The sequence below is a fragment of the Lissotriton helveticus genome, chromosome 5_1 (assembly GCF_964261635.1).
Source record: "Lissotriton helveticus chromosome 5_1, aLisHel1.1, whole genome shotgun sequence".
Lineage (NCBI taxonomy): Eukaryota > Metazoa > Chordata > Amphibia > Caudata > Salamandridae > Lissotriton > Lissotriton helveticus.
Window position 1 is genome coordinate 1795423477 of NC_136065.1, and position 25958 is coordinate 1795449434.

The following is a 25958-nucleotide window of genomic DNA, read 5'->3' on the forward strand; positions in this document are numbered from 1 at the left end:
TTCTGTGGGTGATGGCTTAATTGGGTATACTGCAGGGTCTGTGATGGGCAGAATCCCTTCAGTGTCTGGTTCTCCCCCCCACCCCATGGCTGTGAGTTGGGTTCTCCAATTGGGTTTTGTGGATAACCAAACCCTACATCTGCGTCCAGATCTTCATCTGGGTTGTAGTCAGAGCGTGTAGGTGATGTTGGGGCATATGGAGTAGTAGGCATAGCTGGAGTGATAGGTTCAAAGAGTATAGGAGTGGTAGCACAGTCTCTCTTCTTTTTTAGAGGAATTCTATAAAAGTCTTCAGTTGGCAGAGGTCTTTTCTTTTTTGTGTAAACAGTCACTTTACCAGTTTTTGGGTCAATATACAGTTTTGACTGGTCTTCTGTGGAGGGATCTGGATGAATAATCTCTTCTTCCACAGTTTTTGGCCTTGGTACTATAGCCTTTGGTTTTACTTTTTTCGGGTCGATGTCTTTCGTGGGGTTGACCGCTTTTGGTGGTTGGATCGGTTTTTGATGTTTTTCGACAGCTTTTGGTGGTTGAACGTCTTTGGTTGGCTTCACCACCTTTTTCGGACCGAGCGCTTTTGTCGGTTCGACAGTGTCTTTTGGTGTTTTTGGAGCCTGCTATTTTGGCTCGATGCTCTTTTTCGGCTCGATGGGCTTCGGCTCGAACGATTTACTTTTGTCCACCTTAGGTTTCGCTTTCGGTTCGACTGTAGTTTTGGGCGTAGGCCTTGTGCTTTGGTCGACCAGTTTCTTCCCCTTGTCGATACTTGAGGCTGCTTTGCTCGATTCGACGTGCTTTGTTTTGGGGGTCGATTCGACGTGCTTTTGTTTTGGTGTCGATTCGACGTGTTTTGGCCTCGAGGTTGACTCGACGGCTTTTGACTTAGAGCTTGACTCGACAGCTTTGGTCTTCGATGTCGACTCAACGGTCTTTGGCTTCGAGGGTTGTATTGGAACTGTGGCCTTCGGGTCGACGCCCTTCGGCTTAATGACCTTCGGTTCGACGACATTCGGTCCGAAGACGGTATTGTCGACGATTTTCGGTTTCGATGGAACCGGTGTCGTATGCCGTGTCTCAGAGGGCTCTTTGTGTGTGTTCTTAGCCGGGCGGTATGGCGGGGCTGTAGAACGAGAATGTTGATCTTGGCTAAGGCCTGCTGGCGATGCCTCGACCTGAGTCTCTGATATTGGTGTAGTGTCTATATGGGGCGGTGTACTCACGGTTCGCCCCTCGTCGTCATCGGAGTCGTCTTCAACCGCTACGATGTCCTGATCGTATTCCTCGAGATCGACGATTAGTTCCTCCGCTTCGAGGTAATATTCGGAGTCGTGCTCCAAGTATTGTTCTTCGTCTTGATCCGAGTCTTCGGCGCTAGCTAGATCTTCCTCATCATCGAAGATATTATCGGGCTCTGGCGCCGACCTCTGCATTTTTTGCCTCGCCGCCCGTCGATTCCGGATAGTCTTTTTCTATCGGAACTGGGCACAGGCTAGGCAACTATCTTCATTGTGATCTGGAGATAGGCATTTGTTGCACACTGGATGCTTATCTGTGTGCGGGAACTTGGAGTTGCACTGCGGGCAGTACTTGAATGGACTTCGTTCCATCGACGTGGTGTCGAGAAGGCCTCACGGCCCGATTCGACGACCGGAGTGCAACAGATGTTCAAAAAGTGTATCGGTACCGAGCGCTAAACAATACCGACGGATCCGAAGGCCTTTTGGCCTTTTGAAAAGATTTTCTTGATTCCAAACTTGGAGTGCAGGAAAGTACATCCGGACCCAATGGCGGAAAAAAACAATCTGAGGATGGAAAGGATGCTCATGTGTACTGTAGTCCGAGGGAGGAGCCACCTATCTCGTGATACTTCGAAGACTCTTCCAGGACAACAATGTGCAATCATCCAGACCCAACACTAGGCGGCGATCTATGCACAGATATGAATTCAGCAGCCCACATGCCTCGAACATAATGATTTCGGTCTTTTTTAGATTGAGTTTGAGGTGGGTGAAGTGGAACCAGTATTGAATTTCACTCAAGGTATCATTGAGGTGAAGGACATCTGTTGCGTGGTTGAATTTTATAGTTAAGTTGGGTGTCATCGGCGTATAAGTGGTAATTGATTTCTGCTTGTTTAAGGGTGAGGGGTTCCATGAAGGGATTAAATAGAGAGGGGGAGAGGATGGAGCCCTGAGGGACCCCTTGGGAGATGGGCAGAGGTTTAGAGAGGCAGACAAGGATTTTAATTTGCTGGGTTCTGTGTTGGAAAAAGGAGGCGAACCATTTAAAGGATTGAAACGTTGAGGCCAAAACGATCTTTAAGAGTGTTGAGTAGTGTAGAGTGATTTACGGTATCAAAAGCAGCAGAGAGATCAAGGAGAATGAGTAGGGAGGAATCACCTTTGTCAAGGGCGTGTTGGATGTTATCAATTATGTTTAGCATTGCTGTTTCTGTATTACAGCCCTTTCTGAAGCCAGATTGGAACAAGTCTAAAAGATTGAATTAATCAATGTGCTTATCTAGTTGTAACTGGGTGCATTTTTCAAGGGCTTTTGAGAGAAAAGGAAGGTTAGCGATAGGACAAAGGGTATTTAGGTAATTGGGATCACCCGCTGGATTTTTGAGGATGGGAGTGATTTGTCCTAGTTGGAGGGAGGCAGGGACACAGCCAGAGGTAAAGGAAGAGTTGATGATGGAGGTCCAGTAGGGGGTAATGATATGTTTGAGGTCTTGGACAAGGTTGGACGGGAGCAGATCATTAGTGTGAGAAGATGGTTTCAGCCTGGAAATGACGTTAAGGACATCCAGTTCAGTGACAGGATGGAAGTCATGCCAAGAAGAACTCTTTTTTAGTTCCAGTGTGATGGGGCCGGGTTCAAGAATCGGGACGATAAGAGGGAGCGATAAGGAGTCATGAGGGAGCGTTGCGAGTGTAGGAGAATTAGAGGAAATGTCTAATGAGGGTAGTGGGTTAAAGAGGGGAGTTAGGGCGAAGGATTAATCTATTTTGGAGATTTTTTCTACGAAGTAGTTGGCAATTTCCTTGCATCTCTCAGTGGAGGCGATCACCTTGGGGGGGAGCAGAGGAGGTTTGGTTTTTCACAATGGTGACGAGTTCCCAAGGTCTGTTTTTGGCCCGATCGAGTTGTGAGTGGAACAATGATGTCTTAGCATTGAGGATGTGTTTTTTATAGTTGGATCTAGCGGAGGTTAAAGGGGGAAGGGTTTTGCCTCCAAACGCGTTCAGTAGACCTGAGAGTGTGATGCTCATTGTTGAGATCTGGATTGAACCAGGAATTGGAGGAGCTTTTCTGTTGTTTTAGTATATTAAAAATAAAAATAAGGAATGCTGCTACTTACGCTCCCTCTTCTTTCAGCAGTGCCAGGAACTTGCTCACACGATACTCAGGATCCATCTAAAGACAAGATTGAATGTTAGTATCTCTGCTGCAAACACAGCATTTAATCTGGACAAGCAAGTATTAAAAAACAGAACGTGTTTTAGGAAACACGACCCTGGGCAGAAAGATGAAAAATATAGGAAAGTCATTCATTTATTATTGTTTTTGAGAACTTACAACTAGGTGCCAATCATAGAAGAATTCCACTCAGGATTTGTAGTCCACACCCTAAGCAGCGTTGGGCTGCATAAGGAGTTGTAAATAATTTCCGTCTCAACCTTTCTTTATACACACTGAAGGGATGGGATGCTTACTTCTGATATGGGACAGGACTTGAGTGCTTCACACAGCCTTATCTTCAGTTAATACTTTAGCATCAACAAATAAATACGTAAAAACAGTTAGAGAGTGAAGAAGGTAGGTGTGTCCTACAGAAGTATTGGGTGAGCTGGGTAAAAGGACAACATTATAAAGTCACTACAGTGGTTTACATGAACTCCCTCGTACATCTGCAGTCACCAATCTTGTCTAGACATGAGCAGATTCAGAAGCATGAGAATTGGAATATTGTGTTGGCTGCTAGTTCAGTGGTATGGAGGTATGGATAAAGGAGACTGGGTGAGTGAGCTCCCACTTTACTTTGCAATGGCCTGCTCTCCTCAGAGTGATGCTAGGTAATGTACACTGTAAACCAACGAGTAATGCCTTGCTTCAAAAGCAGTTGCCTTTTGTTGAAGTTTCTGAAGGAGATAAAGAAGTGGTCACATTATTGAAAATCTTCAGTTTTGTCTAGTTGAATTTAAAAAAAATGTTTGACAACGAAAGAGAGCTTTCTGTTGTGTACGGTTCTGAAACAAATGTTGCAAGATATATCCGTCTGTTAAGGGAGAAAAGTTGTCCTCTTGGGTATGGTTCCAAGTCAAACTCTGTCCTTGTAGAACCTGTTCTTTGATGATGAGTGCTCGAAGCTCTCCAAGCCGTTTTGCTGAGGAGATGGCTAATGTGAGAGGAGTCGTCCAAGAGATCAATTAAGATTGACGCCCGGGGATTAATTCAGTTTTCTTAAGAACTCAAAATGTAGTGTTCAGCCATGTTATCAGCAGAAACGTTTGATATAAACCCTCACAAATACTTTCAAGGATATGTTGGAAAAAAATCCATTGTTTGCCAGATGTTCTTAGATATCTAGAGAATGCTACTAGATGTACTGCTAATGATAAGTACTTACAGTTGAATTTACAGGCTGGAGCAAGCTAGGCAGTATCTTTTGAGGAGTAACTGTCAAGTGTTGACAAAATATGGATTCTCTGCCATTCGTGCTGGTCTTTTTGTGCAGAAATCTCTCTAGCCCCTTAGATGAGCTTTCTGTTGTCCTTGGTAATGTTCATAGAATCATATTATAAAGTTTAATTAACCAGAGGTTTATTGGCAGGGATCATGGGCAATTCCTGTGGTCCACATTTATTAACTGAACGTTATGGCTGAACCCTATTGGAGTCTCCGTAGTCAAGTTCCACAGGTCCTTGTACCAGAACTCTGTGGCCCAAGATCGCACCCCCAGAATAATCTTGAGAATAAGCCTGAAAATCTCCTTCTGAAGAGCACGGAGGCATTGGTGATGCTCTTTATTTGGTGCTCTGGTATGAGGTTTCTTTATGAATTCCATGACATGGAATGTTGGATGTAATGGTTTGCCAAGCTGGAACATGTATTTAAGTATTAACATTTTACTGACAAAAAAACTGATGGTGGGGTTCACCAGAGGAGTCCGGGCCAACTCGTCTGCTTCTGAGTCCTGCTGGATGGGGTATGCCATTCTTTCTGTTTTGGTGCACCTTCATGTTGTCTGAGGCTTATTACACTGAGGAGCTGGTTTAGTCTGCCTCTCTATTGCATCTGAAGCTTGTTATACTGGGGAGCAGGGCTCGGTGCGCCATAATGTCTGAACAAATGAAAACCGTGTGTTTAATACTGACACCCTCTTCTTATACAGAGTACTGCAAGACTTTGCTGTTACTTTCAATTTTTATTGACTGCAAAGTATTGTTACCGTGTGCATATTTTGCATACAGGATTGTGACAGGAACCACAAATCGGGAGAAACAGTTTTAGTGTGGCAAATGGTTCCTATAAAAGAATAAAGTTACTTCCATTCAGTAACGCTTTTCCTGGTAGCAAGACTATCTAGCCATAGATTCCTCACCTTGTAAATATTCCCCAGGTGTCAGACAGGCTAGAGAAACTTTTTCCATAGTATCTGTGCAAGTGGAAAGGTGGCACCATACGGCTCCGCACTGACGCCGTTCTGCTCCAGAAGTGACGTGTGGGGCATATATAGGTGCCTCTCCTGCGTGCTGACGTCAGTTGCTTTAGAGCATGTCTGCGCCCCCATAAGTGGCGTCCCAAAAGCAAACTGATAAACCCGAGTGCAGATCCTTAGACTTTGGATCTTATTAATGAAGCTAGTCTAATCACAGAACGAGGAGGATGGGAGGGTCAGTGAGGACTAGTCCCTACCACAAAGAGTTATCAAAACTAAGTAACATGTTCTTCTAAAATAGACTTGTAACCACAGAATCCTCACCTTGTGAATAGATACCAAAGCAGTATGAAGGGGAGGTGGGCTGTGAATGGTCTCAAACCAGAAAGTCCTGCAGGACAGAACTGGCAAAGTGCACTTCTCAAAAGACTTGGCTATCCAAGCAATAGTGCTTTGTGAACGCATGGCGGGACACCCCTGTTGGACCTGGCCCTTTTTACAGGGTTATCCCCACACCTTTTGCCTTCTTCATCCAATTTTTTCTGACTTGTTTTTGTTGGTGTTAGGACTCTGGGCACTTTAACCCTGCTAATCAGTGCATGCTCTCTGTGTAAATTATATTGGTAGTTGGTTTATCCAGGATTGGCATATTTGATTTACTAGTAAGTTCCTAGTGAAGTGCACTGTGTATCCCAGGGCCTGTAAATTGAATGCTCGTGTGGGCCTGCAGCACTGATTGTGTAACCCACAAGAGTAGCCTTCTAACCATGTCTTAAGCCTGACACGGCAGTGTCTGCCAGTGCAGTTTTAAACTGCCATGTTGACCTGGCAAATGCACCCGCTGTCCAGGCCCAACCCTTCCCTTTTATTACATGTACGGCATCCCTATGGTAGGTCCAAGGTAGCCCTTGTGGGTAGGGCACACTGTATGTGAAAGGTAGGACATGTACTGATGTGTTTTACATGTCCTGATAGTGAAATACTGGTAATTTCATTTTTCACTATTGCAAGGATTGTCTCTCCCGTAGGTTATCATTGGAGCTGCCTTGTAACCTCTTATAAGAGTACGTTTCAATTGGGAAGAGATAGAGATTTGGAGTTTGAGCTCCCTGAACTCAGACTATGAAAATACATCTTTTAGTGAAGTTGTTGTTTAAGTTGTGCGTTTGAAAATGCCACTTTTAGAAAGTGGGCATTTTCTTGCTTACCATTCTGTCTCTCTATCTGCCTGTGGAATCAATGTCTGGTTTAGGCATAATACACAGTCACAGTCATGTAAAGGGAGTTTAGGTGTGCCCTGCATATCCTGATGGCCCATCACCAGGCTAATGGGCCTTTCTGAGCTAGAGTGGTGGGAGGAGTTGCCACTGACACCTGAGGAGGGCTGTGCCTGTCCTCACACAATGCTGTCTCTGCACCCTGCAGGGTGTCTGGAGCCAAAACAGGGCAAGGCGGGCTCTTGTGAACATCAACGACTTTCCTTTGAAGTATGCCCATTTCAAAGGCCAAAAGGGGTATAGGCACTGGACCTGTAAACACACATTTTTAGAACACCTATGGACTGAGGACCCTACCAAGAAGAAAAGCTGAAAAGTAGTGTTGCTTTGCTGGGTTGGCCTGCCGTCGCTGCTTCTGTCTGGGGGGAGTGAGAGAAGTGGACTTTGCTTTCTTAAATCCTGCTTTCCAAAGTTCTCCAAGGGCTTGTGTGTGCTTGCCTCCTGTTGGAATTTTCAGGGCCATTAAAGATTTTATCAGCAGCACCCCAGGGCTCCTCTGCTGGGGGGTTCTGACCTGCCAAGTAGTGCCAATTCCAGTTTTGGGCCCTTGTAGGTGGTTTGGCTGCTTCGGGGACTGAAAACTCATGCATTGCCTTCTGCGCCATTGTTTTCTGCCATAAGCTTGCCAATGCGGTTGGAAAAACCACTGCAGCCAGAGTCCAGAGTACTGTGTCTCCAACGTCCAAGACCCCCATTCAGACTTCAACGCCAGCCTTGCTGTGCGGCTGAAGGAATCGATGCATTCCCCGTCTGAGGCTGTGGAAATTGACGCCAAGCCTTTTTTGCTGCTTCATCGACCCAGTGAGCCTGGAATTTGCATGCATCACACCTGTGCGCCAAGTTTTCCTCGATGGAGCACCGCAGTAAGGAACCAGGACTGCATGTCCAAATTTTGATGCATCGCTTCCCATCACAGTAAGGATTTGACACAACACTTTTCCTGTGCGCAGGAAGAACGGACGCCTCCAGTGCACTGAGAAGTCTGAATCGACGCATCTCTTGTGTTTTCAACGCTTCCTTCCTCTGCAGCTGTTTTTAATTCAAGATTTAACGCATCAGAGGTACTTTGTGCTAAAATCAACACATCTATGGAGTTGTATGGACAAGCCTGCTTAAACCTTTAAAAAGTGATATCTTTGTTTATGTATGCTGGATTGTGGTCTTGCTTGATTTTGATAAAGGTTGTTTTTTTTCTTAAGTGCTGTGGTGTCCATTTGTAGTGTTTTCACTGTGTTACTGTGTGATTTCGGTACAAATGCTTCACACATTGCCTCTGAGATTGGCCCGATTGCTCGTGCCAAGCTACTAAGGGGTGAGCAGGGGTCATCTTAGTTGTGTAACTCCCTTACCCTGACTAGAAGGCAGGGTCCCCATTTGGACAGGGTACAAGCCACTGCCACGTAGAGTCCCCTATTTCTGCTTCACAATAGTAGCAGCCTTGGCCCTGGTGGGAAGGGTGGGAAGTCCTTCTGGAGACTGCTTTTGGTCAATGCGTAGGTGATACAGAACAGGATCCAGCATGAGATGGTACACTTCAACATAGCCTTACCTTTTTTCACCCAAGAAAAACCCACAAATAGCTGAAAGTCCACTTGGTAGTCTTTGGTACAATATATGTAGAAGCCGATAGCTCTCTTGGGGTCCAAACCATTAAGTCTCTCTTCCACCTTTGATGGGTGAGATAGCGCTAAAAACACAGGTGATGATCTGACCGACTTGGCATGGCGTCACAACTTTCGGTAGAAAGGAGCAGGGGTGGGCAGAATGTTTCCTTCCGCCTTTGGAATTGGAGGAATTTGGCGACTCCGCGTAGCTCTTGTAATGCTGAGTTCTGGCCAAATTTCGCAAGGCTCCAGAAATGCGAGCTAGCGAATGCAAGCGAGATTTAGCATCCCCTAGCTGAATTTTCTAACGTGGGTGGTTACGGTCAGAGTGCTGCTTCTCTAGTAGATTTTCTACTCGAGCAACAGCAAAATCAACTTAAATGGGTGTGAGCTCTTACGTGCCACATGGTGCAGTTTGGACTGATTTTTCGGCACTGCTCGCACTCTATGCGCAAAGTTTCAGTGAGACGTGTATATTTTCTGCCCGTTGGTGGAATTTGACAGAATCTCAGATAGTTTTTATGTAACATCACGGAATTTTGAGGGGTGAAACTCCAAGAGTTCCGCTCACCCCTGGGAAGGATGCCCGAGTACGCAGCACCAGCTTATCTGGAAAGAAGATGGTGTATGAACACACAGAGCCTGTAGCTCACTCACAAGCTGGGCGGACGTGATGGCAATTAGAAACATAGTTTTGATGGTGAGGAGCTGAAGAGGACAAATGTTAAGCGGCTTGAAAGGAATACACATCAAAAAAGCAAGGACTAGATTGAGGTACCCCTGGGGCATCATAAAGGGAGAAGAGGGGCAACATAAAAACGGACCACACCTCATGATTTAAACAATAAAGGCTGATTAGGCAACCGTAGAGTGGTCGAAAGGGCCGAAGAATAACCTTTAGCAGTGGCCCCAGCAGGCCCAAAGAAGGGCTTAGCAGGCCAGAGACAAAACAAACAGAACATTAGAGAACGAGACATGGAGGGGGTCAATTTAGCATACGTCGTACCAAATCACAAACTTCTCTCAGCGATCTTCTTGAGAACTCGGGGCAGAAGTAGTTTCTGTGCAAAGGTATACAGAAGCATCAAGTTCCACTTGAGGCAAAACACGTCTTTGAGTGATAGACGCCTTGGAAGCTCCAATGCGTCCAGGTGCTGACACTGCACACCTCGCCAGTAGTGAACAAATCGAGCCAAGGTTCTCCACATTCGAGTAGAGACCTTGCATGCCAAGTATAGTGTCTTAATTCCAATATGTGTGTATGGACGGTACTACCCATGTGATACCAAAGGGTGAGGATATGTGCCAGTACATCTACCCCTCATATAAAATGGGAGATCTGATGTGAACTCCAGTTTCTGATGGAGAAAGGCACCCAGATAATCAGGGAATTATCTTTGAACAATTAATGAGGTTCCTGTCAAATCTCCTGTGAAAAGAAAACCATCAGGCAGAGGGGATTAGGCTGTGATCCCAGCCCCCCTCTGAATCACCAGGATGTAATAGAATGGTGAAAGAAGAAGTGTAAAATAACGCAACACAAGAGAGTTGTTCTGGGTGATATCTTTATTCTGCAAAACCCCACAAAAAGTTTACCCCATGTAGAAGTTGATGGTCCTTAGTGCGATCAATGTAAGACCCAAAAGCCCTTTTGGGATCCAACTTCCCTTTCGATGAGTGAGATTGAGCAAAGGACACGCACCCTCACTGGAGGCTTGTAAAGTGATCAATTGCCCAATGTGGTAAGCTTGAAAGGTATATACATGAGGAATGTCAACAACAAGTTACTTTCCCACTGTGTTATCATAAATGGTTTGGGAGGGAACATGAGTCACACATTTAATAATCCTTTTCATAACAATTTAATTAAACAAGGATGGTAGGCCTGGCAAATGTAAAAATGTGGAAAGTTCCAACAGATAATCTTTTATAATGTCAATTCCAAGGACCTGCTGGGCTAAATAGTGTTCTTGAGGAAACTCCAATGTGCGCATTCTCAGTGGTGGTGAAAAGATGTTGCCAGGGGTATCCACAGTGGACGACAGCCACTTGTGATCTGCTAGACAACGTCTGCTCAAGCATTCGGGGACCGCTGCCAGGTGGTTGGTGACCATGGAGATGTCCTGGGGGTCCAGCCACCTCCAGAGATGCAAAGCCTCTTGGCACTGGATCCAGGACTCCACGTGGCCCTTCTTGTTTCAGTACATGGCAGTGATGTCTGTGAGAACCAACACCATCTCCTGATGGAGGTCAGGAAAGCCTTCAAGGCTAAATGGTTTGTAACTTCAAACAGGCTGATTTGGAACCGGCCCTCCACTGGAGACCAAAGGCCTCTGATCTCCACCTCCCCCAAGTGACTCCTCTCCCCATTCCAGTAGTGATTCTTCCATCACCATTGACGAGCCATGGGTGGAGAAGGTAGAGTAGACTGCATGACACATTGTGATTGGGCAGCCACTACTGCAGAACATGGCCCCCTCCACCAAGACCTGGACAGTGTCAGTAAGGCTGACTTGATGCTGGACCACTGTAGGTCTATCATGTGTCATCTAGCATAGTTGACAAGACAGATGCATGAGGTTAAGAGACCAAGAAGCATCACAGCCAACCTCACCTAAATCCAGGATTGAGCCTGAAATATTAGCATCATAGCCCAAATGTCCAGACCTGTTGCAGTGGAGGAAAAGCCCTGAGCTCCAGCATGTCCAAGATTACTTCAATGAATGGGAGCCGCTGTGATTGATTCATGTGGGACAATGGCTCATAAGTGGTAACCCCAACCATCTAAGGAGTGCCGCCAATGTCCAGAGGTGGTCCAGGACTTACTGTTGTGAGCCCCCCTTCAGCAGCCCATCACTGATGTTCCAGAATGAATATCCAACCACATAAGGTGGGCAACGACCGCAGAGGCCCGGGTGAGAATGAAGGGGAGTTAGACAAAATAAAAAGCTCCAGGTGCACCTTTAATCACAGGTAACACCTTGGGACTGCAGGACGGCTATATGAAAATACATGCTCTACAAGTCCAGGGACATCATCCAGTCTCTCGGGTCAAGGGCAGAAAGGATCTGAGCCAATGTGTGCAATTTTAATTTTTCCTTTTGCAGGGATGCGTCCGAGCTCGAAAGTCAAAGGATGGCTGAGGCCCCACCCCTTTTTCAGGTTGAGGAAATTGTGAGAACAACAACCAGCACCTTTTTCAGAGTGCGGTACCCAGCAACAGGTATACCACCTGCCGCAGAATGGACAGATGCTCTTCTGAAAGTCAATCTGGTGTGTTTAGGAAGGAGATAAAAGGTATAATTTGCAAGACCCATCTGTCTGGCATGATGGATTGCAATCTGGGATGAAATACTGGAACAAAACCCCTTAGCCCACTGATTTAGTATGTGCCCCTGAGAGCAAACTAAAGCAGTTTGTTGGCCTTTGTAGCAAGAGAAAAGGAGTTGGAGGGCAGGTGGGCCTGCCGGCATAGGCACAATCTGCTGGTTCCACATCCACGGCCCCAAAAGAATTGTGATGTCTACTGTATCATTGAATGGAAATGATGTCTCTGCAATATGCCAGCCACTTTGAATAACCCCTTAACTTTCAGAAGTGGTGCAGAAATTGTTTTGCAGGGGTCAACAGCCCAAAGGCATGCGCTGTAGTTCGGCTATCTTTAATAAATTTAAAGTGGAGTCCATCTTCTCTCCAACACAGGGCATATACATTAGGGATAGGTCAACGTTGGAAAATCTGGTTGATCTCATCCAGGCATGTCTGCAAAGACTGATGCAGTCTATGGTGTCCAAGCCTGTGTACGTGACATACCTGGCTGTGCCCTGCCAATCATGGATTGTGTGAGCCAAAGAGGCCCTAAAATACTCTGGGACCGCCAGCAAGATTTCACTGCTATGTCTCAAAGAAAATATGTAAAGCGGCTCAATAGACAGACTGCTTTTAAGGACTTCAGTGCCAGGCTGGCAGCAAGAAAGCTCTCAAATGCCATACATGAAGGTGGACATTGTGCTAGGTATCCTACCCTGCTGCTGTAACAGGGGATCCTACCCAAGGTGCAGCCTGATCTGAGGACCAATACTCATGCTCAGGAGTTCTGGATACAAGAGTCTCCATGTCCAATCCAGAGCCACCAGGATGATTTAGGCCCGGTCGGTTCTGATCTTCTCAAGAACTTGTGGCAGGAGTGTTATTGGTGAAAAGGATGTACCGGAGTCCTTGATTCCACTCAAGGAGGAATGAGTCTCCGAGCGAGAGCCGCTTTGGAAACTCAAACACGCAGAAGTGCCGACATTGCGTGTTCTCGGTGGTGCTGAACAGATCAAGCTAGGGTTCTTTCCATTCTTGGAAGAGACGCCCTGCCACTTCTGGATGGAGTCGCCATCTGTAATTTGCAGTGTTCACGGACCGCAAGGTTAGGCTGGTGGAAGTGAAAATAAGCTTCCCAAAGGTGTCCATCCTCTTGGATCCCCTGTCCGGTAGAGTGGAAGGAAATGCTTTTGGATTGATCTTGGCTGTGTAAGCCTGCCCAACCAGGCTCTAGAAGACTAGGTCTCCTGGGACAGGGTGGTGGCAATGGACTTTCATGCGATGCACAGGAACCCCTATGCAGGCCAACAGCAGGACAAAGGTGAGAGTTTCGCTGAAGGAGAGCAGGTCTGTACTGGTGTTGGTTCAGCCATAGCAATTGGTCCCAACGGGCCTGTCGGCTGTAACCCAACTGGAGGCCCCTGTGGTTTTGTGGGATCTAAAGGCACACCAAAGAGAGCCAGAAGTGCACATAAGATCTGTAACATGGACACCTTTAAGGCATTGATCTTCTGCAGAGTCGACAATGGCTTGGGAAACTCTGGGGATGTCGGGACCAACTGAGGACTCAATTTCATGGACGGTGACCTTGAGGAAGTGGGACTTAAATCTTGATGCCCTGGTGTCTTCTCTTTGGTGTCAAACCCACCTTGCTCCCAAACTCTGGAACTCCCTACCAAGGGAATGTCGGTCCATGGACAAGGAACTAGAATTCCAGAAATCAATAAAAACGTGGCTGTTCAAGCAGCATTTCTAATCTCCCAGACTTTATCTGCAGCCTGTCCCTTAGCGCAGGGAAGCCCTAGGGCAACTATGCGCTCTACAAATCTCACATAATAATAATAATAAAGTGGTGGAATGGGTTCTGCACCTGTTTCATATGTTTTCATGCTTGCTCTTGGACTGTTGTTGGAAAATGCCTTTGTGACTTGGAGGGAGACCTGTGCGAAGACCACAACTGTTTCTTGTGTTTGGCATTATACAACTTCGCCTCTGGTCTCAAATCACCTTTGGCTGCAATGGGGGCATTTACCACGTGACTCTGAGTTGTGTCCGTAGCTCAGGTACTAAAGGCGAATCTTGTGGGGGTCCGTGGCCGACATCTGCTTCCTGCAGTAGCGACACAGTGCTTGAAACCTGTTGTTTTCGATGGGGACTGTTCCTCAGCACAATGTTCAAGAGTCGTGCTTAGGAGTTGTTGCAAGACCGACAAGGTGGGAGTGGAGCTATGGATTCACGTCGGATGGCAAGTAAGGAAAGGAACTGAACTTGGTGTGGTACTTACATATTACTTCGTTCTGTCACATCTGGAGGAGCATTGAGTTGTTGGAAGACCGACAAGGTGGGAGTGGAGCTATGGATTCACGTTGGATGGCAAGTAAAGAAAGGAACTGAAGTTGGTGTGGTACTTACATATTACTTCGTTCTGTCACATCTGGAGGAGCATTGAGTCAGTGTGGAGCTGCACAATGCCACGTGTCGACACGTGGGAGCACTGCTACAAAATGTTACAAATCCAGTCTGGTGCTTGAGGGACTCTTAGGTCAGGAATCAGAGATTACAAGGATCCATCCGATCTGTGTATCCCCTTCTTCCTAAGAGCAGCTGCTAAATATTCGGAGTGCAGGATTTAACGCAAATAGAGTACCTTGTTAAAGAATTATCCAGGCATAAACCTCGTGGATTTGTGATCAAGAATAGGACCCGGCTGCAGAGGGGGATAAGACTCTGTATCAACATAAATAAATTGAAGCTCTAATTGGGCAAACATTGAGTACATGGAGACTCAGAATTGCCTACAGTCATGTTCTCCCCCAGGCCATTCAGGAGAATCTGGATGGGATAGAACTCAATTATTTACTTCCTCCAATGCTGGTCAGGGTCTGAGACATTATGCTAGAGGTACAGATGGGCTGAGGGAGAATAAGAAAGTACATTCAGCAGCAACGTACAAGAGGAGTGTGTTGCAGCTATAAAGCACACACAGGGAGTGGTCCAGTGTGGACAAAAGTGGACAGCATAAAAATCAATAACGGAAAACCTGGCAGCTACGAAGGAGATACAAAGGGTGGGAATGGGAGGGTCTTTGTCCACTTAAAGTGGAAGAGGAAATTCAAACTAAACGGAAAAATATATATCAAAATACCAGTCTCGGTTAAAAAACAAACATATTTGGATAAACAATTCTAACCACTCTAGACGAGTTTGTGATTTTTTTTAAGCAACCTTTTCACACGCACTTTTGTACATGGTACCACCTATCCCATTTCATCATGCGTGCCTTTTGCCACCTCTGTCCCCTTTGCCACCTCTGTCCCCTTTACCACTCACTGTTCAATGTATCTCAGTATACGTGGCCCACTGGCCTTCTTAGCCCCCTGTTCACCTTTATTTTTGCATATCATCCGTGCCCTCTTCCCGCTCTATTCCCTTGCTCCCTCCTTCTTCCTTCAGCCTGGTTTCCCGCTTTCTTTTCCACTCTGCTGCTTCTCCTATCACACCGCGGCCCTCCTCCCTCTCCCTCTGCTTCAGCACGTTTACGGTTAATGCAGAAAGAGGACTGCAAGCTTCACTCTAACGTTCTTCCCTCTGGCCTTTTAATCTCAAACCAGCTCATCAGCATAACAAACGCTGACAGAATCGCATCTAAAACATCAAAGAGACACTCGCACTCTAAAAAAACCATGACCGCCAACACCACAAGGCAAATCAAATCCTCACCTCAACCACAAACACATACCACACACCATCACAACACATTGCACAAAGATTACTAGGCACGGAGGACACGCATACAGAAGAAACAATCTAGACACCACACAGATCATTTAAAACCAGCACCTGCAGCATGAAGCCAACACGTACAGACATGACATATTCACCTGACTTGCATCACAAACCACTAACTAAAATACACGAAACCAGCTTCAGAGTATTACAAAAATGTTTTGATATAAAACAAACAATAGCATAGCATAGCATGCACACGTGAAAATAACAGAATTGCTGAGCTTCCACTAAAGCATACAAGCAAGAAACTAGAAACGAACACAAGCAGAAACACAAAAATATAAATCCTTCAAAACAACCGCGCAGACACAAACACACAAATGCATTTAACAACAGAACTCCAAGCCATCACTCATAAAACATACATCAATGATCCCTCAGAACCACAACCCCAAACTTACAAATATCTACGAAGACAGGGGAGCCTCTTCAGTTGCTTTTTACCTTGACGGGTAGGTTGTGGCCTATTAGTTTGGGGCAAAACTACTGATTTGCACAAAGGTGGCATTCTATAAAATTACAGATTGGCTACCAAACCCTGAAAAATACAGTTTAAGGAATTCCCAGTGCTCTGGAAACATTTGTTGATGCTTTTCATCACAGTCTTCTCTATCTGTAGACTATCTTCCATGTACTTGGTACCAACCTAAACTGAATGGTCTCTGGACCCTTCTAGACCGTCGTAGAAACCATGGATACAACCATGAAGCAGCTTTGAGTAGACAGCAGACAAATGTTTATATGTATGTATGAACCAAGCCGAAAGGCAGCAAAACACTGAACATGGTAAAAGGCATGCATAAAATCAACTATTGAATAAGTGCTGAGAGTTAGATGGGTTGTAGATGGTTAATGTACTGTAATGTAGTGTTCTTTAAAGAGGTGAGTCTTCAGCTCTTTCCTAAACTGGAGCAGCGCTGTGGCAGTCCTGATGGATAAGGAGACAATGTTCAAGATCCTGGGTACATAGACTGTAAAGGCCTGCGTCTGATGTGGCCATGCCTGTGGGTGTGCTGAGAACCACCTGAAATGGTGAGCTTGTCTGCAAGGTAAGCCGGGGTGCTGGTCGTGATGGATTTGTAAATGATACAGGTCGTTTTGAAGATGGAGCAGGCTGGCAAGTGGAGCCAATCAAGTTCCTTCAGGATTGGGGTGATGGGATCACATTGCTTAAGGCGCTGGATGAGACTTGCTGCAGTGTGTCGAATGCCCTTAAGAGGTGCCAGTGTGAGCTTTAGTAGGCCATGGAGCAGGGCATTACCTCCATCTCCATGCAAGAGTATGAGTGCCTGAACAGCTGTTCTGAAGGCACTTTCTGCAATAAATGGTTTCCTTGTCTTAAGAGAGAGTGAGCTAGTACAAGTCTTTAGTTTTTTTTGACAATGTGCTCCTAGAGAGTGAAGTTGGTGGCCAGGGCTAATCAAGGTGACTTGGCATTTGGTGAAACAAAATACAATGATAGGATACAATAGATCCAAAGATATAACACCCCGTGTACAGCGCAAAACGTGCTTGCTTGCATACAAACCTTAACACCTTCAGAAACAACAGTGTCAAAAAATACAAAGACACAACAGTACTCCTTCCTGATATCAACGTCAGTGGTGCGAGGAGTGCGCCGGGGTTACAAAAGGAAAGGGGTTGACTGGAGGAGGCAACACTTCAGATCTTCCCCTGCTTTGGAACAGTTCGTTGACCTGCAGTGAAGGCGGAGGGAAGAAAGGACGAGAGTTGTGAACGGATATCGTCACCGGAAGCGGACAAAGCCTAGCACTTCGGAGCGGAGAGTTTACAAATATCCGGGGTCATACGTGACACAAGACATTAAATACAAGGAACTGGCTCCAGCTCCCGGAACGTAGTCCCTGCAGGTCTGTGCCTATCAGAGAAGTGTCATGCGCGAGCAAAGCTTTACTGGCTCGCCTGTAGCTATGGAATTAAAAGCCGAGAGACCGAGAGGAAAATATAATGCAAAAAATAAATGCCTTTATTCCCCGAGGGGACATCCAGTCGGAGCAGATCCTGCATGCCGTGCAAGTTTTAACAGAGCGGTGCAGAGCGGAGGGAGGTGCCCGCATGCGCTCCGCTGAACTCTCTCGTGGAGTGGACCTGCGGTGAGAGCTGGTTCACCTAGAGCCCCTGGACAGGGCCTTCAAACGTGAAGAGGCAGTGTGGACGCCAGCTGTGAAAGGGCAACATACAGTTCAAGACGAGAACTGGATAGATTCACCAAAAACAAGCGTTAAGGCCCATAATCCGTTACTGCTAGGGCCACCCACTACCACCGTGGGCGCTGGAAACCCCCTTCAGTGCTAGTAGCAAGAAGTGACGGCTAGTGACGTTTTTAAGGGGTGAGAGTAAACAACAGCCAAGAACAGAATAGGGCAAACCTGATTTTTTTGAAGGATTCATAGGTAGAGAGGGTTGGGGAGAACCCTCTTCTTACACATTACCCCACGCCCCCACAATACAATTTGGAAGAAAAACAAACAATAGGTTGAGGTTTGCAGCACATTTTTTTTAAAGAAACGTGCTAAAAATCCAGAGCTACTGAAGGAAATCGAATAAAATATTCCAATAATTTTGAGGTGTGCCAGACACGCCTTACGCTCCCCAAGTGTTATGGGGGCTCACCATCCACATGAAAAATGATGACAAAAGAACAGACTTTTCAACACTATTTCCCTAAGGTGCTGAATGTATTATAGTCAGTTAAAAGGAATATTTTTATGTTATCTGTTTGGAAGGGGCAGCGTAGAAAAATCACTTACATAATCAAACATTTGTAGAGCACGCTACTCATCCATGAGGGTCTCAAGGCGCTAGAGGGGGGTGGGGGAAGAAGCAGCTACTGGTCGAACAGCCAGGTCTTGAGAAGTCTCCTGAAGGTAAGCAGGTCCTTTTGCAGGTGGGTGGGAGGGTGATCCATGTCTTGGCGGCGAGGTGGGAAAATTATCTGCCGCCGGTGGTCGTTCGGCGGATGCGTGGGACGGTGGCGGAAGCGAGGTCAGCAGAGCGAATTGAGGTATGTTGGACCGGCGTTGTGGATTGCTTTGTGAGCCTGGGAGAGGAGCCCGAAGGTGATCCTCTTGTTGACTGGGAGTCGTGCAGGTCTCTCAGGTGGGTGGTGATGTGGCTGTGGCTTGGGATTCCGAGGACGAGGCGTGCGGAGGATTATTGCATGTGTTGGAGTCTTTTCTGGAGTTTGCCCGTGGTTCCGGCGTAGAGGGCGTTGCCGTAGTCTAGCCTGCTGCTGAGGGCCTGGGTGACCGTCCTTCTGGTTTCGGTCGGGATCCATCTGTAGATCTTGCGGAGCATGCAGAGGGTGTTGAAGCAGGAGGAGGAGACAGAGTTGAATTGCTGGGTCATACAGCTGCATTGGGCAAACCCTACATGCTCATACAACAGTACTGCTGCTCAATTCGAATTATACAGAGCTTCCATTATCAGAGAGCAGATGGATTACACTAGCCTTACATGCCCAGGCCCCAGACAGCAGAAGTGATACCAGGGTAACATTTTTCAATACTGTGATGAAATGCCTTCACACAAGTCTTTAAACAACAGCCACTGGTGTCAGTGCCATCAGTCAAGCAAAATTAACAGGACGTCTGCCTAAGGATGCATGAATTATCCCTCCAACATCATCCCTGCACACAATTCTGAAATGTTGTTCATTTTATTTAAAACATCAGCCTAACAGTTCCTTCTAAAAATACAGATGTTCATCGTGAAAAGCAAAATGTCTACTTTGGATTAATAAACTCAATTCAATGTCATCAAAAAAGATTTTTTTGCTCAGGAATATCAGGAAGTCCAAGGTATACTTTTGTTTTACATGATACTACATCACTGAGAACTTTATAAGTTTCAAATATAAACAGTAACAGCTATGCATAGCCTATCAAACCGTTTAGTTTGCTTTTCACTGCTTGATAGGTATGATTGACTGTTTACTGATGCATACATGCATTACTTTAAGAGTAAGCTCATGTTTTGCCACACAGCTTCACAGCTCATCAGCGACAGGTATATGGGCCTGTATGTGTGGTTATATGCAAAAACATTAATTTTAAATCATACAATTTACAAGTGCGTATAATATATCTGGTAACTTCAGATTAGGACTCATACGTACAGTCAAAAGAAGACCCTGAAAGCCATTAATGAGATAGTGCACCAATAGGATCCAATCGGTCTTTCGCCTGATTGTAGCGAACTCTAGGGTGTAGACTGGGCCTTTAGTGTTTTTGTGAAGAATCCTGCCCCTTTGTATGCCTGTGTGTGCAGCCACCTACAGGTTGTAGACTTAGGATTCGGTGCTCATGTATGAAGAACAGCAACACCACCCTGAGCATCTGTTTGCAGCCACCCCAAATGTGCAGAATGTGCTTTCGCTGCATGTGAGATGTTGGTTGAGCTTCTGTTTAAACTGTTGGTGTTGTACCTATTAACAGTGACATGATGCACTTGTGGAGGCGGTGGTGCCACGCTCTACACAGCAGAGGTTAGCTCCTGCTACATAATTTTATCTCCACAAGCATAGAGTACATATCACAATTGACAAATTCCTGTAGAGCTGAACAAATATATATAACTGAGAATGGTGAGCTGCTGCTACAAGTCCAAAGAAAGATTGGCTGTGTTTCACACCAAAAAGAAGAGATGAGCAGCACTGCAAGGCCTTACCAAAGGCGGAACGCGTGCCGCATAAATATGCATTTGCAAAAAACACAGTTGATGGACAGAATGTAGAACAATGTCATACATTCACCCCAGTACAAGGATCTGGGCCTAAATCCATCGTTTTTTTGCACTCCACACCACCCTGGGTTAGACACTGGCTATATGCAAATCAGCTCTGACCCTGTGCCTCATGGGAACAGGCTGATGAAGGCTGATAGCCAGAAACCGGTCCTTGGATGCTTGATTCCGGTCTGGGAAAGACATGGCTTGGTAGTTCGGACTGGACTGTTCCCATGAGGCACAGGGTCAGAGCTGATTTGCATATAGCCAGTGTCTAACCCAGGGTGGTGTGGAGTGCAAAAAACGATGGATTTAGGCCCAGATCCTTGTACTGGGGTGAATGTATGACATTGTTCTACATTCTGTCCATCAACTGTGTTTTTTGCAATTTTCACCCCTGAGTGGGCTGGGTATGCTCAGACGTGAGTCCCAGGCTCTCCAGACCACTGGAGTCAAGCTATTCAGGCTGATGAAGGCTGATAGCCAGAAACCGGTCCTTGGATGCTTGATTCCGGTCTGGGAAAGACATGGCTTGGTAGTTCGGACTGGACTGTTCCCATGAGGCACAGGGTCAGAGCTGATTTGCATATAGCCAGTGTCTAACCCAGGGTGGTGTGGAGTGCAAAAAAACGATGGATTTAGGCCCACATCCTTGTACTGGGGTGAATGTATGACATTGTTCTACATTCTGTCCATCAACTGTGTTTTTTGCATAAATATGCATAGCAGAACGGTTAGCTGGCATTGCATATTAATACAAGTTTAGCAGATGCTACATCATCAGTGCATACATATGACACACTGTCGCATATCAAACTATGAAGGTGAGCTGTTGCTATTTGCTGTGAAACTGAATTGGAGCCCTAAACACCTCGACTTCCACAAGCCTTACATCGCCTTAGCTTTAAACAGTAAGCTCAATTCAAATATAACCATCCGATGAGCGCATTGGACAGCTCACCAGGTGTCTCTGTGGGAAGAGGTGTGGGTTTAGTTTGATTATGCAGCAGAGTACTGAAATATGACAGTTATATCTCACCTTCCCAGGCACACTTCTTAAGGGTCTTTGAAGGCAAAGGTTCACTTTTGATCCACCAGTGTAAAAACAGAAGAGTCTGCGTAGCAGCCAGACTAGACTCTGGGGTTGCAGTCTGCAGTGCCATGGAGGACAAAAAAATAAGGCAGCAAGAAACTCCGTTCTGTACATGGCCCATCTGGGCAGACCCACTGAAACGTTCATCAATAAGTTATGGCATGCGCCATTATATTTCTATTGCAATGTTTCGGCTTCTGCCGTCCTCAGGCAGAACAATAGTTCAAGATTACTTGCTCAGTAGCCACATAGCTGGCCCTGCTGGATTTTCAAAAAGCATCATGAGTGAAAATTCCATTTGGAATATGGAATCAGTGAAGTCCTGAGATCCTTTCCAGAAAGCAGTAGTCAGGTGGTGTGGTCAGTGACGCTCAGTCCACCTGGATGTAATAATTTTAAACAGTACATCCAGAAGTTTACTCTGGAGTCTACTAGTTCTTCCTGTAATACATTCCACAGGAAAAATCTTCTGATCTGATAGCAAATGGTTCACAAAGTTAAAATGATTGGCTACGGGCTTGTCGGTTTTCTTATTATTATTACCTATTAATAATGCCTGATTCATGTAAGGTTGTTAACTGTCTGGCCTACATTATGTTTTTTACAGCTTTGGCGTTGGCACTGAATCACATATATAATGCATGCTGATTGACAGGTAAGACTGTTTTATTCCATAGATTCTTCTTATAACAGAACTGGTTACCGATGATGTTTATAAAATGTATTCACATGTGATGCACCTTTTACAATCACAGCAATGAAGCCCTACATATGTTGCATCTTGCTTGAGTTCAGCTTTCACAATAAAAGCTCGTAAACTTGTAAAATATATGTATATGTGTGTCAACAAGACCGCTTTAGAACTCTTTTTCCAAAAGAACAAAGTTACACCGGAGGTGGGATTACAACTATATTCTCAGTATAGATCAGCATGCATTTCCACAATATCAGAGCATGGCCTCAAATTGTTGGCATTCAAAAAAACAGGAAATACACAATAAAACGAAACCAGTACAGTGCTGGTGAAATGCTAGCAGTGCTGATAGATAATTCTAATAGATAATGTTGACAATTATTAACAAGCAACCAAGTGGGAGGCAGGGAAAGCAGCACTAAAACAACTGTGGTGTTAAGAGGGGTGGGAGGAAGAATGCTATATTTAAATGTAAGAAGCTAGGGCACTGAAGCTGAACACAGACAAACATTAACAGAGCAGAAAACCAAGAAAGAAAAGAGTCCCCCAGAGAACAGATAAGGAACGATAGTGGAGTCAGACAGTACTTAGTCCCTGCTGCATGAGAGGAACGGAAGAGAGAAAGGAGGGACAAGGAGGCAGGGCTGACCACTGGCAAGAAATAATTTTTGAAGCACACGGACGCAAACAAATCAAATGCTGGGGGATGTCTTTAACCCAACATAAGAACTTTTAAAAGGTCTTGAATGCTCAACCTAATGACATCTCACCTCCATGGCAGCAGTGCAGATTGTAACATCGGTATTTTGTGTTTCGTGAATGGACAGTGAACAAGGGTAATGAAACAAGTTGTCTATGTATGAAACAACAGGTACAGCTTGAGCAAAAGTAGGGTAATCTTGGCCAACATATAAGAGTACAATTCTGGCGTGTATTCCAAAAGCTGTGCATAATGCACAAAGACACTGGGGCAAAGGGCCCAAAGACCTACAAGATCAGGACTGCCACTATTCTACATCCAGAAACCTGAGTTCCTTGTCTGCCAGCGGATCAAGTAGAACAGAAAAAAGTATGGAGGGGATGAAGGGTCTGAAATTATAACACCCTCACATTTTTTTCTGCTGGAAGGTAAAGTGATTATAAAACACGTTTTTCCCACAACATCACATTCTCCCGAAGTGTGGCAAAAACGTGTGAAGATCTACAACTAAACTACTAGGTGCGAAACGAATCATCCTTATCGGGTAACAGGAGATAGAAAATGTAGTTGGAAAAGTTGGATTAATGGAGGGATTTCCAAAAAAACAATCTGGTCTTATAATGCATTATTTTTTTAATATCTCAAATATAGATAAATATTCACAATAAAGAAAAGTAAAACTATCTGAAGTTGATTTCCTGGCGAATCGCGTTACCTGAAATGGTTATCGTGGTAATCGAAATGCCTCAAGTTTGTATTAGGTGATCTGCGATAATTTCTTATCTACCACATATAGTGGTTCCAGTATAGATGTTACAGATCAGAGACAAATGGATGATAAACCTTTTGAGATTCTAAACGGTAAAAGGCGAGATTGGACATCTAAGTCACGAGTTAATAGTGTCATTTATCTCAACTTGAGACTAATCTAAATGATTGTGCTATGTTGTACAGATTGGACGTACGTTGGTGTAAATGGCTAAGCTAGCACTGACTAATAAAGACACATGCTGAGGATGTATTGAATATTAATTACTCTATTTCCTATTATAGAAATGCGTGAGTTACATTTCTAGGAAAGTTGTTTCTAATAAGTTGAGTCTGATAAATCGACAATCTAATCCTCTATCAATAGTTATTGTAATATTAAATTATATAATTGATAACTTGACCCTGAAATTCCGTAAAGAATAAGGTTGCTCTGTGTTTTGGTGAAAGCAAAGAAGCAGATCCTGAAAGTCTGGAAATCAAGGAAGCTTTTGATAGTTGAAGATTAGTCTTATTAATGGAGTATTGTTATTCAAGTATGAGGTAATGCAGTGTCGAACAAGGAAGAATTTGGAAAACATGAGGAGATATGATCTATGTTCAGTTAATAATAACTGATTTGCCGATTGGATTTATTAGTTTGTTCTGCATGTCTGCCTTACTGTATCAGCTTGGTTTTTCTATACATTTTATATGCCGTTTCACTCATATTTACATTGTTTCAGGCACATTTATTGTAACATATTTCATTACTTCAATACAAATGCACTTGTTGGAGTGGGAATAACCTCGGTTTGGGATTGTATTTTACAAGTTTAAGCCCCATAATTTCAAACTACTTTTTTTGGATCTGTGAATATGAATTGACTGAAGTGCCTATACAATTATTTCACCAATATAATTTGTTTTATTCTTGGTATATTACATGTATAATTATTAATAACAAACATAATTTTATATTATTCAATTAACTCCCCCTGAAACGTCCAGTTTAAGTAATTTGAGTACATATACCTTATCTGGAAATTTTGGGATCCACATTTTTTACAGATCTGAATTTATGGCTCAGAAATGATGGTGATGAGAAATTAAGAATCCAAAGTTATGGGGATACTCCATGCATGGTAGTACAGGTGTGCTCCACTGCCCTGAGTGACCCTACATATGGGTTATCTGGTATCCTGATAATCTTGACCCAGCCCACACAAAAATATCTGCATGTACACTGATAGACCAAGGCCTTGAATCTGACCATGACACACAGGGCTAGGCTTTGAGGTGTGGATGGGTGTTCCAGTTGCACTCTTTTGTCGAAATGGGACTATTGTCCATGACCTGGAACATTTACATTACACAGAGGTGGCAGCATTCTGTTTTTCTGATTGAGAATACTAAACAGGTTAAACTGAAAAAAAGAATACTAAACAGACAGTTTGCTGTTTAGGTAAGAGTATGATGCCTACTGCCACCCCATGACCCCCAGAGTAAAATTCAAATTTAATGTAAGGCCCAGGCCCTGCGCTGACACCCCTGTGTGTTTGTATGTAGGGTTGTTTTGACTTTATGGTTGCAGAGCCTTAAGGGGTGCATTTTGGATGCACCTGCAACACCGAACACTGGGTCTTTTGGTACAGCCTCCCAAGACAGTAATAGTGTGTGGCTCACATTCCAGAGAAGAAGGGACAAGCCTCGGACACTGAAGTGTGGGAGGATGGAGACAGGGCAGCAGTAACCATTCATTAGCAAGGGTCTACTTATCATCCCTTCATGGGAACTGGCTGATAGTGTTTGTTGGTTAGATAAGGGGGGATCATCTTTGTTGTGCAGATGGACTCTTCTAGGCAGGGCCTGCCCATTTGACTCTCCCCAGAGTGTTACTCCAGAAGTTTGGTAGCAGCCAGGTGGAGAGTCTTCACACTTAATCAGACTTATGTTTTGGTTGCTCCAGTTTGGAGAGAAACTAGTCACTAACTTATGGAGAGCTAACACCTACAACAAAGACTGCCTCCTCTGCAGAAGGAGAATGTACTTTTGAAAGGGAAATGCTTCAAACCAGTTGCACAACACAGACAGTGGCAGCAACATTCCCGTCCTTAAAATGACTGTACAGAGTGGGACCTAAACGATTCCACTTGTTTCCAGTACCAGGATCGGCCTGGAAAAGCTGTGGGTCTGCATGGTGCCTTGGAGCCTGGCGCATGCCTGCTGTGAGAGCAGAAGAAAAGCCTTACGCTTAAGAGAGATGACTGCCTGAGGAGAAACCTAGCTGCTGTGATGAGGCGTAGAAGAGCCCAGTAGAGCAGAATGAATCAAGGG

The 25958-nt window shown here is 45.0% G+C and overlaps 1 protein-coding gene across 1 annotated transcript in view; it reads right to left on the bottom strand.

The window, feature by feature from the left end:
- The window catches only part of NSF (N-ethylmaleimide sensitive factor, vesicle fusing ATPase), a 657569-nt gene that overhangs the window by 26178 nt on the left and 605433 nt on the right, over window positions 1-25958 (bottom strand). The window contains exon 20 of the mRNA XM_078645103.1: window positions 3362-3417. Coding sequence (XP_078501229.1) covers window positions 3362-3417 — 56 coding nt within the window. The remainder of the gene's footprint in view (window positions 1-3361; window positions 3418-25958) is intronic.